This window comes from Rhinoderma darwinii, chromosome 11 (genome assembly GCF_050947455.1).
Source record: "Rhinoderma darwinii isolate aRhiDar2 chromosome 11, aRhiDar2.hap1, whole genome shotgun sequence".
Taxonomy (NCBI): Eukaryota; Metazoa; Chordata; class Amphibia; order Anura; family Rhinodermatidae; genus Rhinoderma; species Rhinoderma darwinii.
The window spans coordinates 94,650,784-94,667,531 of NC_134697.1; the positions used below are offsets into that span (position 1 = coordinate 94,650,784).

Consider the following 16,748-nt stretch of genomic DNA (forward strand, 5'->3'; position numbering starts at 1 on the left):
CGGCAATCATCAACACGCGTGACTACGATCCAGATTATATTGATTTTCTTTAAAGGATCACGCATGTATGTAATGGTTATTATTGCTTCAGGCCAATATCAAAGTGTGTTAGGCCCCATGCACACAACCGTAATTATGGACCCATTCATTTCTATGGCCAACAGACGGGAAGATGTTCGTGCCGTAGAAACTTTCCGAAAAAAATAGGACGTGTCCTATTATTTTATTTCATGGACTGCGCTCCTATACTTTATAATGGGACAGCTGTCTGTGGCTATCCGTGCCCATAATTACGGTCAGGGTCTTCTTCATGGGGCCTCAATGGGTAACTAAACGTTAAAAAAGTTTTGACATGTCATAGTGACATGTCAGAAGTTTTGATCAGTAGGGGTCCGAGCACAGAGACCCCCAAAATTGCTAAAATGAAGGGTAAGTGCTGTGCCACTTTGTTTCTGATCGGCTTTCCTTGGAGCGGTGTAGGGCTCAATAGAGAGTCTATGAGTCCATACACCACTCACTCTGGTTTCCAAGGAAAGCAGATCAGAAATGACACGGGACAGCGCTCACCCGAGCACTTCTGCCGCTTCATTTTAGTGATCGGTAGGGGTCTCAGTGCTCGGACCCCCACCAATCAAAACTTCTGACATGTCAAAAAGTTTTAAAAAGTGTAGTTACCGTTTAACTTATCCTTAGGTCTAGTTCACACCGAGTTTTTTGCAGGCAGAGAAATCTGCCTCAAAGTTCCTTCTGGAACGCGGGAAGAAAGAGTATGTCACTTTTACTTTCTGTGAGCGGAAAACGCTCGCGGGAAGTAAAAGTGACATGCTCTTCCTTCCCGCGTTTCCGTCTCTGACCTCGCAAAAAAACGCCTCTGCCTCCAATTGAAATCAATGGGAGGCGATTTCAGACCTTTTTTTTTGGCACGGTTTCTGTGTAAGGCCTGTGAACTAGGCCTTACACAGCTGACGACCCACCTTATCCTCACCTTCAACTTTAATGGCCATGATTCATTGGACATACAGGCCTCATGCACACATTACGTAAGTGAGCACAATCCTGAATCCCATGTAACCGATGTTCCTGAGGGGTATGATGATTTTCGTCTGTGACTTTCCTTCAGATGGATATGGAAAGAGAGGTCTTCGATCCGGTTATGCACCCAGTGACTGAAGATTCAAGTCGCTTGTCCATAATGGGACAATGAAACAAAGCCTCAATTTTCCATAATTAGAAAAAAAAAATCTAAATTTAGCTAAAAGAGCTGGCTAATCAAGGGATAACATGGCTCGTCATGGATTTCAAGAAGCGAAATTGCAAGAGGAGCATTGACATTGCAGCCGCCCCACCACAAAAGGCTTATCGGGAAGGTCTCCCAAAAGCCACCCAAGAAGTTTCAGCTGCCCAAACAGAGACAGGTACAAAAAAAATCATCCGTCAAGGCCTCATCATTGGCGAACTGGATGGAGCAACCGCTGTATAGGTAAATCAGGAAAGGGAGATCGTGCCCACTCCCCCGGTTCATTGAGTTTTTCCACTAAGTCTCTTCTTGTTTCTAGCGAGTCAAGGGGGCAAGGAAGCCTGAATCCGACAAGGTGGTCTACCCTGATGACATGTACGTGCAAGACGTTTACACATTCATGTTATCAATAACTCATCATATAAATGTATCCGGCAGTTCTAGCTCGGTGACCGCTGCCAAGGCAAATAATATCACGGGAGGCATCAGAAGAGGCCGAGATGCTCATGACAAGAACATGGTTTTGCCTTTGTGCAAATCACTAGTCAGATCACACATGGAATATTGGGTACAATTTTGGGCACCCGTGTATAAGAAGGACACGGCTGAACTAGAACGGGTGTAAAGAAGGGCGACCAAGGTAATTAAAGAAATGGGTGGATTGCAGAACCAAGAAAGGTGATCAAACTTGGGGCTATTCAGTTTAGAAAAAAGACGGCTTAGGGGCGATCTAATTATAATGTCCAAACATGTAACTGGACAGTACTGAGATCTTTCTAATGATCTTTCTACACCTGGGCCTAAAACAAGGACAAGGGGGCGACCTCTACGTCTAGAGGAATAAAGGTTTCACCATCACAGACCGGATTCTTTACTGTAAGAGCAGTGAGACTATGAAACTCTCAGCCCTTGATGCCGTTCTTGAAAAATATAATATTACAGGTTACGAGCACTAGATTTTGGAGAGGGGAAGTTGATTCGGAGATTTATTCTGATTGTCGTATTTGAAGTCAGGGAGGAATTTTCCCCTAATGAGGCAATTGGAACAAACCTCACGGGGGTTTTGCCTTCCTCTGGATTAACACGGGAGCATTATAGGTTGGACTTGATGGACCTGTGTCTTTTATCAACCTTATCGACTATGTAACTATGTAGGTTCAGACAAACTGCACAAGACCAAATGACATTGAAGGAGGTGTGATGAAATTTTCTATAATTTGTTTAAGGCCTTATTCACATGACTGTGTTCAGTCCGTAATATAGGGACCGCATTTCGGCTGCATTTCCCGGACTGAACACAGTTCAGTGAGCCGGGCTCCTAGCATCGTAGTTATGTATGACGCTAGGTGTTCCTGCCTCTCCGCGGGAATACTGTCCCGTACTGAAACATGTTGTCAGTACGGGACAGTAGTCCCGCGTGGAGGCAGGGACACCTAGCGTCATACATAACTACGATGCTAGGAGCCCGGCTCACTGAACTCTGTTCAGTCCGGGAAATGTGGCCGACACGCGGTCCCTATATCACGGACCGAACATGGTCGTGCGAATTAGGCCTAAGTTAGACTATGATACGGCAGTCCACCAGATATCATGTAAGGGAAAAGAATTGTACAATCTGATTCCACTGTGAATTGTACGGTGTAAATACATGTACTAGAAAACGTATATTCCAGCGAGAACACCATAGCGGTATATCAAGTCATCGGAAGGAGCAGTGACCTTGTGCGCGTCTCTCTGGCAGCCTTGAATGTTTTCTACGTCTTAGTTTAACTCATTACGTCCTGCACAGATGTTGCTTATGTGACATAATTCTGGGAAAAACGTGCAACCAGGTAACAGAACTAGCCGAGAGTTTTGTATTTCCAGCCTTGATAGTAGTGCAAAGTAGTATGGGTCATTTTGTGGTGAGTTGTAATTTAAAGGGCAACTAAACTTTTAAAAAACTTTTGACATGTCACAAGTTTTGATTGGTGGGAGTCCTAGCACTGAGACCTCCACCGATCGCTAAAACGAAGCGGCAGTAGAGCCCTGGTGATCGCTAGGCCGCTTCGTTTTAGCGATCGGTGGAGGTCTCAGTGCTCGGACCCCACCGATCAAAACTTCTGACATGTCAAATGTTTTATAAAAGTTTAGTTAACCTTTAAACATATAGGGGGGAGAAGCAAAAAAAATATATAATTGATGCATAGAAAAACTAGAGTACTTGCCCATAGTAACCAATCAGGTCACTGATTTCATTTTCGAAAGTTGGAAAAATAAAAAATTTTTAATTGGAATCTGACTGGTTTCCACGGGCAACTACTCCACTTGCATCAGTTTTGTAGTACTTAAAGGGGGTGTTCAGTCCCAAAAAATTGATGGCCTGTCCTCAGCGGCGGTTCACAGTATTAGATTGAAGTGAATGGGTGAAGGATGTAATGCCGTGAACCGCCACTACAAGTCCGTCAGCGATTCACAGTGTGAGCGACAAAGGAAATGAAGGGGGAACAGCTGATCAGCGGGGGTGCCGAGAGTCGGACCCCAACCGATGAGATATTGATGGACTATCCTGAGGATGGGCCAACAATTATTTGGAACTGGACAACCCCTTTAATTACTTTTTGCTTCCACGGTGGCCGAGAGCCTCAAATATGATTTGACACCGATGTATTTCTATGTCATACCTATAGTGTTATATATATATATATATATATATATATATATATATAATATATAGAAAGGTGTCACACTGTGTAAATCATGTCAATTAGGATGCCCGATGCATTGGAATATGAATACTACTTCCATGCCGTGCACCCTCAAATGGTTCAATACCATTAAAGGGTAACTAAAGATTTGACAAACTTCTGACATGTCAGCAGTTTGGATTGGTGGGGTCCGGGCACTGAGAACGAAGCGGCAGAAGCCCTCCTGTGAGCGCTCAGCCGCTTCGTGTCTGTTCGGCTTTTTCTGGAAATAAATGTATCGGAGGACGGAATCAATAGAAAGTCTATGAGCCCGAACTCTGATACATCGGCTTTCCGGAAAAAGCCGAACAGACACAAACGGCTGAGCGCTTTTGCCGCTTCGTTTGAGCGATTGGTGGGGGTCTCCGTACTCGGACCCCCACCAATCCAAGCTTCTGACATGTCAGAAGTTTGTCAAACATTTAGTTACACTTTAATTCATGTATTTCAATATGAAGCTGCGCGACCTCACAGCTTAGTATTGTAACACATGAATTTAGTCAGAGCGGGGCTGCGGGTGTGTATCACAGCCATTGCCCCGCTCCTGACAAGTGCGCGCATGGTCAGCATGATGTGGTGTGGCCGGCGCTGCACTAATAAGCGGCGGCACTGAAGAAAGAGAACATGGCGAGTGCACGGCAAAACACCCCCCCTGTTCTGTCCTCAGTGCCGGCACCGCCGCACGATAGTGCAGCGCCGGCCGCATCGCCATGTTGTCAAGAGCCGGGCAATGGCTGTATTACACAGCCGCAGACCCGCTCTAACGGCAGAGATCAGAGAAACCTCTCATCTCCGCCGCTATTCCCTTAAATGCTGCGATCAAAGCTGACCGCCACCGCAGCATTCAAGGGGAAAATGAGAAGGGGATGCCCTTTGGATCGCGTCACAGGGATTCCCTGTGACACGATCAAGGGGCATACCATATATGGGCAGACAGCCCAGGGTCCATTGAAGGACCCCAGGGCTGTCTGACCATATTTCCTGTTGTTAGGGCATACTGAGGTAACCGCAGCCTGTGTACTATCAGTATATATATATATATATATATATATATATATATATATATATATCTATCTACACTAAGGGTAAAAAGTAAAATAGTAAAAAAAATAAACACAATACACATTAAAAATAAATGTCCCGATACGCAAGATATTCACATATTCTGTATCGTCGCGGCTCTAATAACACATTTATAGCGTCATTCATGTTTACGCTGTTATAAAATAAAAACTTTCTTTCACTTATTAATGTGAGGCACGAGGTGCGATGATGAATTTTGAACCCCCATGTGCCGCACATTAATAGTAATTAACCCCATCATGTACCTCACACATTAACCCAATGTTGTCCATTACGACTGTGAGGCACACGGAGGTTCAGCATTCATCACACCTCACGCCAGAAAACGGAAGACATTTTTTATTTTAGAATTATTGTTTTAAGTATGGGTTTGGTATCGAGAATCGCAATACTACACGAAGTATCGGTATCAAAGTCCAAATTCGGATATCATGACATCCTAATGTCAGCGCTCCTCCCCTGTACACCCACCAGTGCCCTAAACCAACCTGACTGCCACCTCTCCAGGCACCCACCACTGGGCTCTCTATTCCACTACACCTATAGGCCACATACCCTTTCCCTACTACCCCTGAACATATTGCCTCTTCTTCATACAGCCACACCTGTGCCCCCTATCCCTAATTGTGCCCACCACTCCATTGCTGTACACCCAGCATTGTGCCCACTAGCCCTTTCCTATACCCTCAGAACTAACTGTACCCAATACCCGATTCCTATACACCCAGCATTGTTTATGCACGACTCCTTTACTGTACACCAAGAACAGTGCCCAATACCACTACCCTGTACAGTCAGCATTGCTCCCATCTCGCCTTTCCTATACACCCAGAACTGTGCCCACTACTCCTTTTCTTTACATTCACCACTATGCCCACTACCCCTTTCCTATACACCCAGAACTGTGCCCACTACCCCTTTCCTATACACCCAGAACTGTTCCCACTACTCCTTTCCTATACACCCAGAACTGTGCCCACTACCCCTTTCCTATACACCCAGAACTGTGCCCACTACTCCTTTCCTATACACCCAGAATTGTGCCCACTACCCCTTTCCTATACACCCAGAACTGTGCCCACTACTCCTTTCCTATACACCCAGAACTGTGCCCAGTACTCCTTTCCTATACACCCAGAACTGTGCCCACTACTCCTTTCCTATACACCCAGAACTGTTCCCACTACCCCTTTCCTATACACCCAGAACTGTTCCCACTACCCCTTTCCTATACACCCAGAACTGTGCCCACTACCCCTTTCCTATACACCCAGAACTGTGCCCACTACTCCTTTCCTATACACCCAGAACTGTTCCCACTACCCCTTTCCTATACACCCAGAACTGTGCCCACTACCCCTTTCCTATACACCCAGAACTGTGCCCACTACTCCTTTCCTATACACCCAGAACTGTTCCCACTACCCCTTTCCTATACACCCAGAACTGTGCCCACTACCCCTTTCCTATACACCCAGAACTGTGCCCACTACTCCTTTCCTATACACCCAGAACTGTGCCCACTACTCCTTTCCTATACATTCACCACAATGTCCAATACCCCTGTACTTTCCTGTACACACACTCCGCCTCTCCTTTACATGTAGCAGTGTGCCCATTGCTGTAGCCTCCTCCTCGGGCAGCACAGTCTCTTTCTCACCCCGTATCCAGATGTCTCCGATCTCTCTGCTGAGTAGTGTGTCGCCGGCGTTTTGACGTCATCAACAGCGTTTTTGCGAGCGTAGGATCATGGGAGCAGTAGTCCGCAGTGCATACACTAATGCTCGGCACGCAGGCTCCGCCCCCTCATCGGCAGTCTCCATCTTTCATCTGCGCATGACAGAACACACGACGTCTTCCCTTAGCCCCGCCCTCTGTGTCCTGCCGCTCTATAGAGAGAGAAGTGTGAGGTAAAAAACAACCAAAATGACGATAATATCTACAGACTTATGTCCAGTTATTACCTCACGGCCCGACATGAAAGACGCCTCAAAACGCACCCGAATTCTGCTTCTGTACGCAACATTTTTCCATTTTTTTTCGTTTTTGGTCAGTATTTGTAAAGTAGAATGGAAACATTTCCCATCTTCCGTGTTTTGGACCAGCTCTTGGTTTTAGCTTTAAAATACTGACCAAAATACTGCCGCATGAAGGAGACCTAACAATGGCGGCAATTTATCAACATTTGGCATGGTAAAGAGAAAATGGCGAAAAAGTCTGCCAATTGCGACTTTTGACTCCACCCTTGCTACTTTTGCGGGAAGGGTGTGTGGACGTTGGGAAAGGGCAAGGACACCAAGGGCCGACAAATTTATTATAATTTACGCGGGTGGAAATCTATTTCACTCTATGGGGCGTAGCAAGGAAGAGGCCCATGCCGGACCTCTCCGACCCCCATTGGACAGACGTGGCCACCAAGGCCCATCAAATTTGTTATCATTTACGCCAAAAAACGGGCGTGAATTATAATGGAAATCTATTTTACTCTCTGGGGTGTAGCAAAGTAGAGGCCCGATATGGGCCCCTACCTTGCCCCCCATCAGTTAAAAAATATATATATATACTCACCTCACCGCTCTCCACCCCTCATCAATGAAGCGCCGCTCACACAACGTAGTGACGCCGGAAGTGTCAGGACATTATAAGCAACGCAGCATTGATGACGTGTAAGGACCAACCGTCAGAACGAAGGAGCCCAAGGACAGCTTCACGTGGAAGTGACAGAAAAAGCGGAGCAAGCGTTTCCATCACCCCTTATTTACTACAATGGGGATTGCCATGCGTGGCGAAAGTGTCAACGGACGTCTGTGCTGACAATTATGGACGTCCGACTGCCAGACACTCACCAATCCAACCATTGTGCCGTTTCTGGATGATGACATTGATTGTACTGGGGGTGGATAGCGCCATTTATTGTACTAGGGGTGTAGGGGGTATTATTTGAGTATAAATTGACCCAAAAGGTGCTGCGATGTCCTGCTTAGGGTATGTGCACACGTAGTGACCAAAAACGTCTGAAAATACGGAACTGTTTTCAAGGGAAAACAGCCCCTGATTTTCAGACGTTTTTCGCGGCGTTTTTTACGTCCGTTTTTGGAGCTGTTTTCATTGGAGTCTATGAGAAAACGGCTCCAAAAACGTCCAAAGAAGTGTCCTGCATATAATGTATAGAAGTGCCCTGCACTTATTTTGACGAGGCTGTATTTTTACGCGTCGTCGTTTGACAGCTGTCAAACAACGACGCGTAAATGACAGGTCGTCTGCAGAGTACGTCGGCAAACCCATTCAAATGAATGGGCAGATGTTTGCCGACGTATTGGAGCCGTATTTTCAGACGTAAAACGAGGCATAATACGCCTCGTTTACGTCTGAAAATAGGTCGTGTGAACCCAGCCTTATAGTGCTTCACAAACGTCGATGGAGATGACCAGCTTTGCAGATTTAATCCAGAGATACATAAGTGGCTTCTGTTCAAGAGACAATCGTCTACAATTGTAGAGGGGGTTGGATCCTTTCTAGGGAGGGAGATCAGTGATCCTTATAAGGTGCGCAGCCACGCACCTTCCACAGTCTGCCCCTTTCACTAAACTTTAAAGCCCGCGCACTAAGGCTGGGTTCACATGATCTATTTTCAGGCGTAACGGAGGCGTTTTACGCCTCGAATTACGCCTGAAAACACGGCTCAAATACTTTGGCAAACATCTGCCCATTCATTTCAATGGGTTTGCCGATGTTCTGTGCCGACGACCTGTCATTTTAAGCGTCGCTGTCAAAAGACGGCACATAAAATAACAGCTTCGTCAAAGAAGTGCAGGACAATTCTTGGGACATAATTTGAGCCGTTTTTCATTGACTTCAATGAAAACCAGCTCCGTAATTTCAGCCGTAATTGCAGTTATCGTGTGCACATCCCCTAAGCCCTTAGGCCTTTGAAATTGGAGGAGGCCTGAAACTTTCCACTCTTTGCAGATAAGTAAAGGCCGTTTTACACGGGCCAATTATCGGGCAAACGATCGCTCATAGAACACTCGTTGCCGATAATTGCCCTGTGTAAACAGGAGAGAAGAATCCGCAAGATGCTGCCTTACCCTTTGAAACAGGCGTGCTCCAGCACTCCACGGAAAACCGTTGAGTTACATCAGGATGACGAAGAACAGAGGCAGATGTGAAGACACTCCTGAGGATGGAGAATGCTAGGGCTATGTTCACACGCTTACCAAAAAAACGTCTGAAAATACAGAGCTGTTATTAAGGGAAAACAGCTCCTGATTATCAGACGTTTTTTAAGCCACTCGTGTTTTTCGCAGCCGTTTTTGGAGATGTTTTCAATAGAGGCTATGAAAAACAGCTCCAAAAGCATCCCAAGAAGTGACCTGCACATCTTTTTTGCAGCTGTTTTTTAAAGCGGCCGTTTTTCAAAATGGCCACGCAAAAAAAACGGCCCGTCGGAACAGAACGCCATTTTCCCGCCGTTTACGGCCCGAAAATAAGCCGTGCGAACATACCCTAACTCTGCCTCAGGGGTCCAGTCCTTAGCATTCACTCCCTTTCTGGTCTGAGCTGAGATGGGAGCAGTAAGGGATGAGAAATTTGGGATGAACGGACGATAAAAATTAGCGAATCCAAGAAATCTCTGTATAGCTCGGAGACCCTGAGGCCGTGGCCACTCCAAGATGGACTTCCCCTTTTCTAGATCCATTTGAAGACCACGATCGGAGGCAATAGAGCCCAGGAAGGGCAAGGACCTCTTTTCAAATACGCACTTCTCCGGTTTCGCGTACAATTTATTCACCCTTAGCCGCAACAATACTTGGCGTACATGCTTCCGATGCGTCGTCAGATCGGGTGAGTAGATTAAGATGTCGTCCAGACACATCACCACAGACATACAGGAGATCACGGAAGAGGTCATTCACAAATTCTTGGAACACTGCTGGAGCGTTACATAATCCAAAGGGCATGACAAGATACTAGTTACCGTCTCAGTTGTTAAACATCGGTTTTCCATTAGTCACCCTTGCGTATACGAATCAGGTTATAGGTCCAGCAAAGAGAACCCAGTGGTGCGGCTTTCGAACGCATGAAAGGAAGAATTACAGTAGGCATACATTTTAACTATACCGTTCGAACATATGCCAAGGTGCCACTCAAGCCCATTATAGGCTATATGCATGTTCAGCGTGTACACCAGACGTCTATGATATGAACATTGGCTAACCCTTATTTCTTTGATATTTTTCTCTTTATATTTTCTGTTTAAAACGAGATTTTTGGCCTCTTCAGTTGTGCTTTTATGAAGATGTATGAGCTCTACAAATCTTAATCTTTTTAATTTTATAACATTTGTTGGGGGTGCTGAGTGGCTAAGGACCAGCTTATGGGTCACGAACATGAATTTCAATGCAATTGTTTTCTACATGAAACTTCTCATTATGATACAAAATTGCACGAAGGTGCTCATGAGTGTCAAGTACTGGGGGGCATTTATACAATAGGGCACGGCGGTGTAATATGAATGTTTTCAATTTCATAATTAAAGCTTAAGTGTGAATATTGTACAGAAACCACTAGGAACAAAAGGGTTAAAGTCATTTTACAGTAAAATATTTCTTGAAAAAGTTTCCTTTCCAATGTATTCAAAGTGTATGTGACTGGTGCTGGCTTGTTACAGATCTGTCATACAGCAAATATGCGCACAAAAACGGTGATTGGATTTTGTCAGTGGAAAGATGGGACATCTCACGCACCCCCCCCCCCCACCTCCTAAGGAAACTAAGTTTCCATGTTTTTCACTTAACATGGTTCGATCCCATTGCGCATCTCATGTGGCACTATGAATAAAGCCAGGTCTTCAAAATGCTGGAATTGATTGCTAAGGCCCCATGCACACGGCCGTAAAAATAGTCCGTGATTGCAGACCCATTAACTTCTAATGTCCATGGACACCTTCCCGTTTATTTACAGGAAGGTGTCCGTAGAAAGCCTCTGCAGAATATAGGACATGACCTATCCTTTGCTTTTTACGGACCGTGAGGATGGCTGTTGCCGGCCGTGCCTGCAGTCGCACCCCGTGATTACGCTCACGGCCGCGTGCATGGGGCCTTAGGAAAGATGGGAAACCGCTGTAAGCTCACATCAGTGGTACGGATACAAACCATGGAGGATTCACAATACCGTATCTTTTTCCTAGCTTACCTGGACAAAAAAATCCCAGAAGCAAAAAAAGTATGTATTCTATCCTTTATGCGACATGCACACGATGTGTATTACATCAATACAGTACCGGCAAAGTAAATGAGATTTCAAGTAATCTCATCTACACGTTGCGGAATATTTCCACACATAAATTGACCTGTGGTACGTATTTTAAAGTCCGCAGAATGTCAACTTATCTTGTGGTCCCATCTAATAACTATATATAAAAAATAAAAAAAACGCACCTAAAAATTTATTAAAAAATGCCCCATTAAGTGCGGATTTTACCTGCGGCATTAATTGCAATCTGTGGCGGTTTTGATGTGGATTTTCTGCACCAAATTACGCAACATGTGCATGTAGCCTTACACTTTTCCTTAATTTTGGATCCACTCCTGGCTTTGGCACAAAAAAACTGCATCTGATTCCAGCATTAGGAATAAACCAAACTAATTTATTTTTATTTTCTTTTAATGTTTCTATAATGCAGTGGCTTGAAAAACACCAAAGACATTTAGCCATAGTTTACATCTGACTTCATATCCCCACCACAGCAGTCCACGCCAGACAATATATGGAACCCTCCTCTACCTCTTTTTATATGAATAAATAGTAGAGAAAATGACTGAATATACTGCATACAATACATACCATGATATTGTTTTATTTCATATAGGTTTCCTATATACATTGCAAATTAAAAACGGAATGCAGGAATGATGTCTGAACAGAGAGTATTGTGGGTAAATAAGATATATGCTGCCATTAATGGACCTAAATAAAAAAACAGCTTAGCATTTTAGGTTTTGAGGCCCTCAAAAGGGAATCTATTTTTAATTTTTCACTTCATTGTCTATATTAAATAACACTTCCTGTTCTGTAGTGACCACTTCTCAGCAGTCATCTCATTATCACAGTCAGGAGTACATTGACAGGCAACACCTATATGTAGAGAACAATGATCCATCATTCATAATAGACTGACTCTTCCTGTTCTATGGGGATCACTTCTCAGCAGTCATCTCATTGTCATCAGTCAGGATTAAGCTACATTCACACGAACGTGACAGATTTACGCGCATAAATCTGTGCCTGTGCATTGCTTTTTGCATCAGTGTGCTTTGCGAGTGGCATTTGTTTTTCACGCACTCGCAAGCACTTATTTTTTACAATGTAATTGATGCGTAAACCACAGATGTGCACTAGTGTGCTGTCCGTGATTTTTACACACCCATTGACTTCAATGGGCGACTAGGTGCGTGAAGACACACCAATATAGGACATGCAGTGAGTTTCACACAACAAACACTCTTTCCGTGAAAACCCACACGTGTGAATAGCCCCACTGAAATCAATGGGGCCGTGTGCTGTGTATTGTTTCAGCACACGGACGAGAGTCGCGCTCGTCTGCATGAGTCCTTACAATGAAAGGTAAAACCTATATGTAGCCAACACAGGATCCACCATTCATAATAGGTTGATCCTTCCTGTTCTGTAGAGATCACTTCTGAGCAGTCATCTCATTATCATCACAGGCAGGATTACACTGATAGGCAACACCTCTATTATGGAGCTGGACGCAGATAATACAGGATCCACCATTGGCAATAGGTGATGGACAGGTGATTGAGCCATCATCCTCCCTACACAGTGACCTCTGCGTTGGCCACAGAGCATGCCTAGAACACTCCCTTAGAGGTCAATGAGTCGTCTCGAGTCTACAGCTTCCTGTGGCTTCTGTAAAGAATATCTCTAAATGCTGTTGCTGTTTTAATGAGCAAAAAAAATAATTATATATATATATATATATATATATATATATATATATATATAGTTGATACATTCCCTTGAAAGAATGTTTGTAATGGCTACAATCTTTCTTTCATGATCTTCAATTTGAATGAACTATGATTGATACATATAAATCTAAAAATGTTCTAATACAAATATATACATATCTATATATATTTTGGGGTTTATCCCACGTTAATAAGGATGATTAAATATGCATTTCCCAAAGAGCATTTCTCATAACCATGAATAATAATTTTTCAAAATTCTAATTTTTTTTTGTGTATTCTTTCGTAATGTTTGGAAAGGCCATCTTTGCGGGAGAAAACATTACCGCATTCTATACACACAAATGGCTTGTCATCAGTGTGCGTTAACTTGTGTTTTGCGAGATTGGATTGGTTGGCAAAACCCCGTTCGCAAACGGGGCATACATACGGCTTTTGTCCTGTGTGTATTATCCGATGTGAAATAAGGTTGGATTGGTTGGCAAATGCTTTCCCACATTCCCTACAGATGTACGGCCTTTCTCCCGTGTGAAGGACAAGGTGTGCGTTGAGACATGACCTACTAGAAAAGACTTTCTCGCATTCAGTACATGTGAAAGGCTTCTCCCCTGTGTGTATTCTTAGATGTTTAACAAGGGCTGGATTATTGCTAAAACATCTTCCACAGGCCGGACATTCGACTGGCTTCTCTCCCGTGTGAACTTTCTCATGTGCTTTGAGGTTAAACTTGCTGACAAAGAGTTTTCCGCATTCAGTACAAGAAAAAGGCTTTTCTCCAGTGTGAACCCTTTGATGAGTAACAAGACTTGGTTTGTAAGCAAAACATTTACCACACTGGATGCAGGAATATGGCTTCTCTCCCGAATGAGACCTTTGATGCTTGGTGAGATAAGAATAGAGACTAAACCCTTTCCCACACTCTGTACAGATAAATTGTTTGGCTGTGGTTGTAGATTGTCCATATTCATCCGTTTCCCAGTTATTCTGCATGGTCTTTGCTGGTGGAGAGTATACTTTTTTGGCAATTTCATCATCGGGTAACATACCTTAAGAGAAAGAAGAAAAATTATTGTACTGTATGTGGTGTTTTTGGAGCGGCTTTTAACACTTTAGCGTTATCCGCAATACATGTAAAGCAGATGTGCGCTCTAACAATATGGCTCAGGAGCTGAGCCCACACCATTCCATATGGGTACCGGCTATTTTATACATCTTACAAGTGACCAGGATGAGAAATAACTTCACTCCTGCTTGTCTAACCCCTTTAGATGCTCTGGGCATCTGTGGGGGGTTAGACAAAGGGGGTGGGATCCCTCTACCTCCTCCTGCAATTAAATCACCGGGTCCTGAGCATCTGCCATGGCAGCCGGAGGCCTGTTGAGCTTACGTCAAACGGGCAGTAGAAACAGTGCCTAACCTACATTAGATTAGATATATTATAGTGCTAAATTTGGGGCCAAAAGCAAACTCCAAAAGTGGCTACGTTTTTTATTTTACCAAAACACCCATTTGTTAGAATAAGGAGGACAAAAAATAAAAATAAAAAAAGGGAAAATCAACCAAAATAAAAAAATGGCATACTGCCATTAGAGCAATGGATGTTTACTCTTTGGCAAGCAGATAGGAGCTGAGCCCATGCCCGCTGCAACAGCCGGGATCGGACATAACTCAAATCCCAGCAGTTTAACCGCTTTAGATGCCGCAGTCAATAGCGACTGTGGCATCTAAGTGGTTAGATGGAGGGAGCTCTCTCTGTGAAGCGATCATATGGTGCCAATAGGTTGCAATGCCAGCTAGGCGCCTAACAGCACACCAATTAGCACTTGCCAGAGGCAGGGCCTGAAAGGATGCCGGTCAGCGTTGTGCTGACAGGTATAACACTATGCAATACAGAAGAATTGCAGTCTATTATACGAGCCATCATCCAATCGCATAGTCTAGTCTTCTAGTGGGACGGAAAAAAATTAAAAAGTTAACATAACCGGTATAGTCGCGCACGTAACGAGGAAGTCGGGAGGCATACCAGTATGTTAATATCGTTGTCATATTGAAATACCACAATATAGCAGCACTCTAACGCCACCCTCTGAAACCACCTTTTTGACCAGTTTGTAATTATGCGGGAACTGTGTACTGTCTGGGACATGAGCACTGCATTGCCCTATGTAGGATACGGAAACAATTCTGCTACAGAAGTAATCTTAAAATACGCCCTGAAGATATACTGCTGTAACTTGTAGGTCAGATTGTTAGGCCCGATTCATATTGTGATTTAGCGTGTACATCGGGAGAACTCCCAACATTCACTCTAAATGTGTTCATAGGGCTCCATTACCCGACGGAGGCCAAAAGAGGCTGGTATACATTTTATTTGGAAGATGGAATAATGTAATAGATTAAACTATTCTATCCTCAGAGGTCTGGCAAAAAAATATATATATATATACCGTGTGGTGTATGTATGTATGTATATATATATATATATATATATATATATTTTTTTTTTAACATGAGCCTGTGTGTGCCGGCTGTCACTGTAATGCATCTGTCAGAGGTATAAGTTAAACGTATACCTCTGTAAGCATCCCAGCGCCAGAGCCCCCAGGTAGAGTATCAGTTAGCACTCGGCTCGGGGATTCCGGCGCTGGGAAAGCTCTTGCGTCCACACATGGAAAGTGATGTCAGGGCCTTTCTACTACAGAGTCCCCGCGCCAGAGTATCGGATGCGCTCTGGCCCGGTGAATGGAGGAGCCCCTGATGTCACGGTCCTTATATGTACAGTGATGTCAGAGCCTTCTCCAAGAGTGGAGTCCCCAGCTAAAGCGTTTCCGACACTCTGCTCGGGGATTCCAGCATCTTAAAGTTCCTAACGTCACTGCCCATATATAGACGTCAGTCCCTCCTCTACTGGAGCTCTGGCCAGGGATTCCAGGATCTTAAAGCTATATATGGACATTGACGGCAAGGGCTTTTCCAAGACTAGATTTCCTGGCCAGAGAGCTTGATGCTCTGGCCGGGGACTCCATAGTTGAAAGCCCCTGACATCACTGTCCTTATATGGACAGTGAAGTCAGGGGCTTCCCTGGGGCACATCGCTTCAAGTTGCTCCCTGCCGGCCGGAAAGTTCGGGCGATGCATCCCATTGTATGTACACATTGTGATACATGCTACCTTGCGTCGGTGGTATACGTTGGGACGTATACCTCCGACGTAAAGAAAATAACGCGATGTGAACCAGGCCTTAAATATTTCTTACGAGTGAGCGACCAGAATCTTCATACCGCACAGTCTTATGAGGAGAATCTACTGAAGCGCACATGCTATAAAGCTCGACACAAACGTGGCATTAACTCCTTAATGACCAGCCCATTTTGGACCTTAATGGCCAAGCCATTTTTGACATTTTTCCATCGTCGCATTCCAAGAGCTATAACCTTTTTATTTTTGCGTCGACATAGCTGTATAAGGTCTTGTTTTTTGCGGGACAAGTTGTATTTTTTAATAGCACCATTTTGGGGGACATATTATTTATTGATTAACTTTTATTTGGGGGGAAATAGAAAAAAACCTGAAATTTCGCCACTCTTTCGCGTCTTAAATCTACGCCGTTTACCGTGTGATATAAATAACACAATAACTTTATTCAGCGTGTTGTTACGATTGCAACGATACCAAATTTGTATCGATTTTGTATGTTTTACTACTTTT

At 44.2% G+C, this 16,748-nt stretch overlaps 1 protein-coding gene across 1 annotated transcript in view; it reads right to left on the reverse strand.

The window, feature by feature from the left end:
* LOC142663077 (uncharacterized) overlaps window positions 1-16,748 on the reverse strand; it is a 68,340-nt gene that overhangs the window by 20,206 nt on the left and 31,386 nt on the right. The window contains exons 13-14 of the mRNA XM_075841377.1: window positions 13,297-14,086; window positions 6,707-6,735 (exon numbers count right to left, since the gene is read on the reverse strand). Of these exons, the coding sequence (XP_075697492.1) occupies window positions 6,707-6,735; window positions 13,297-14,086 (819 nt within the window). The remainder of the gene's footprint in view (window positions 1-6,706; window positions 6,736-13,296; window positions 14,087-16,748) is intronic.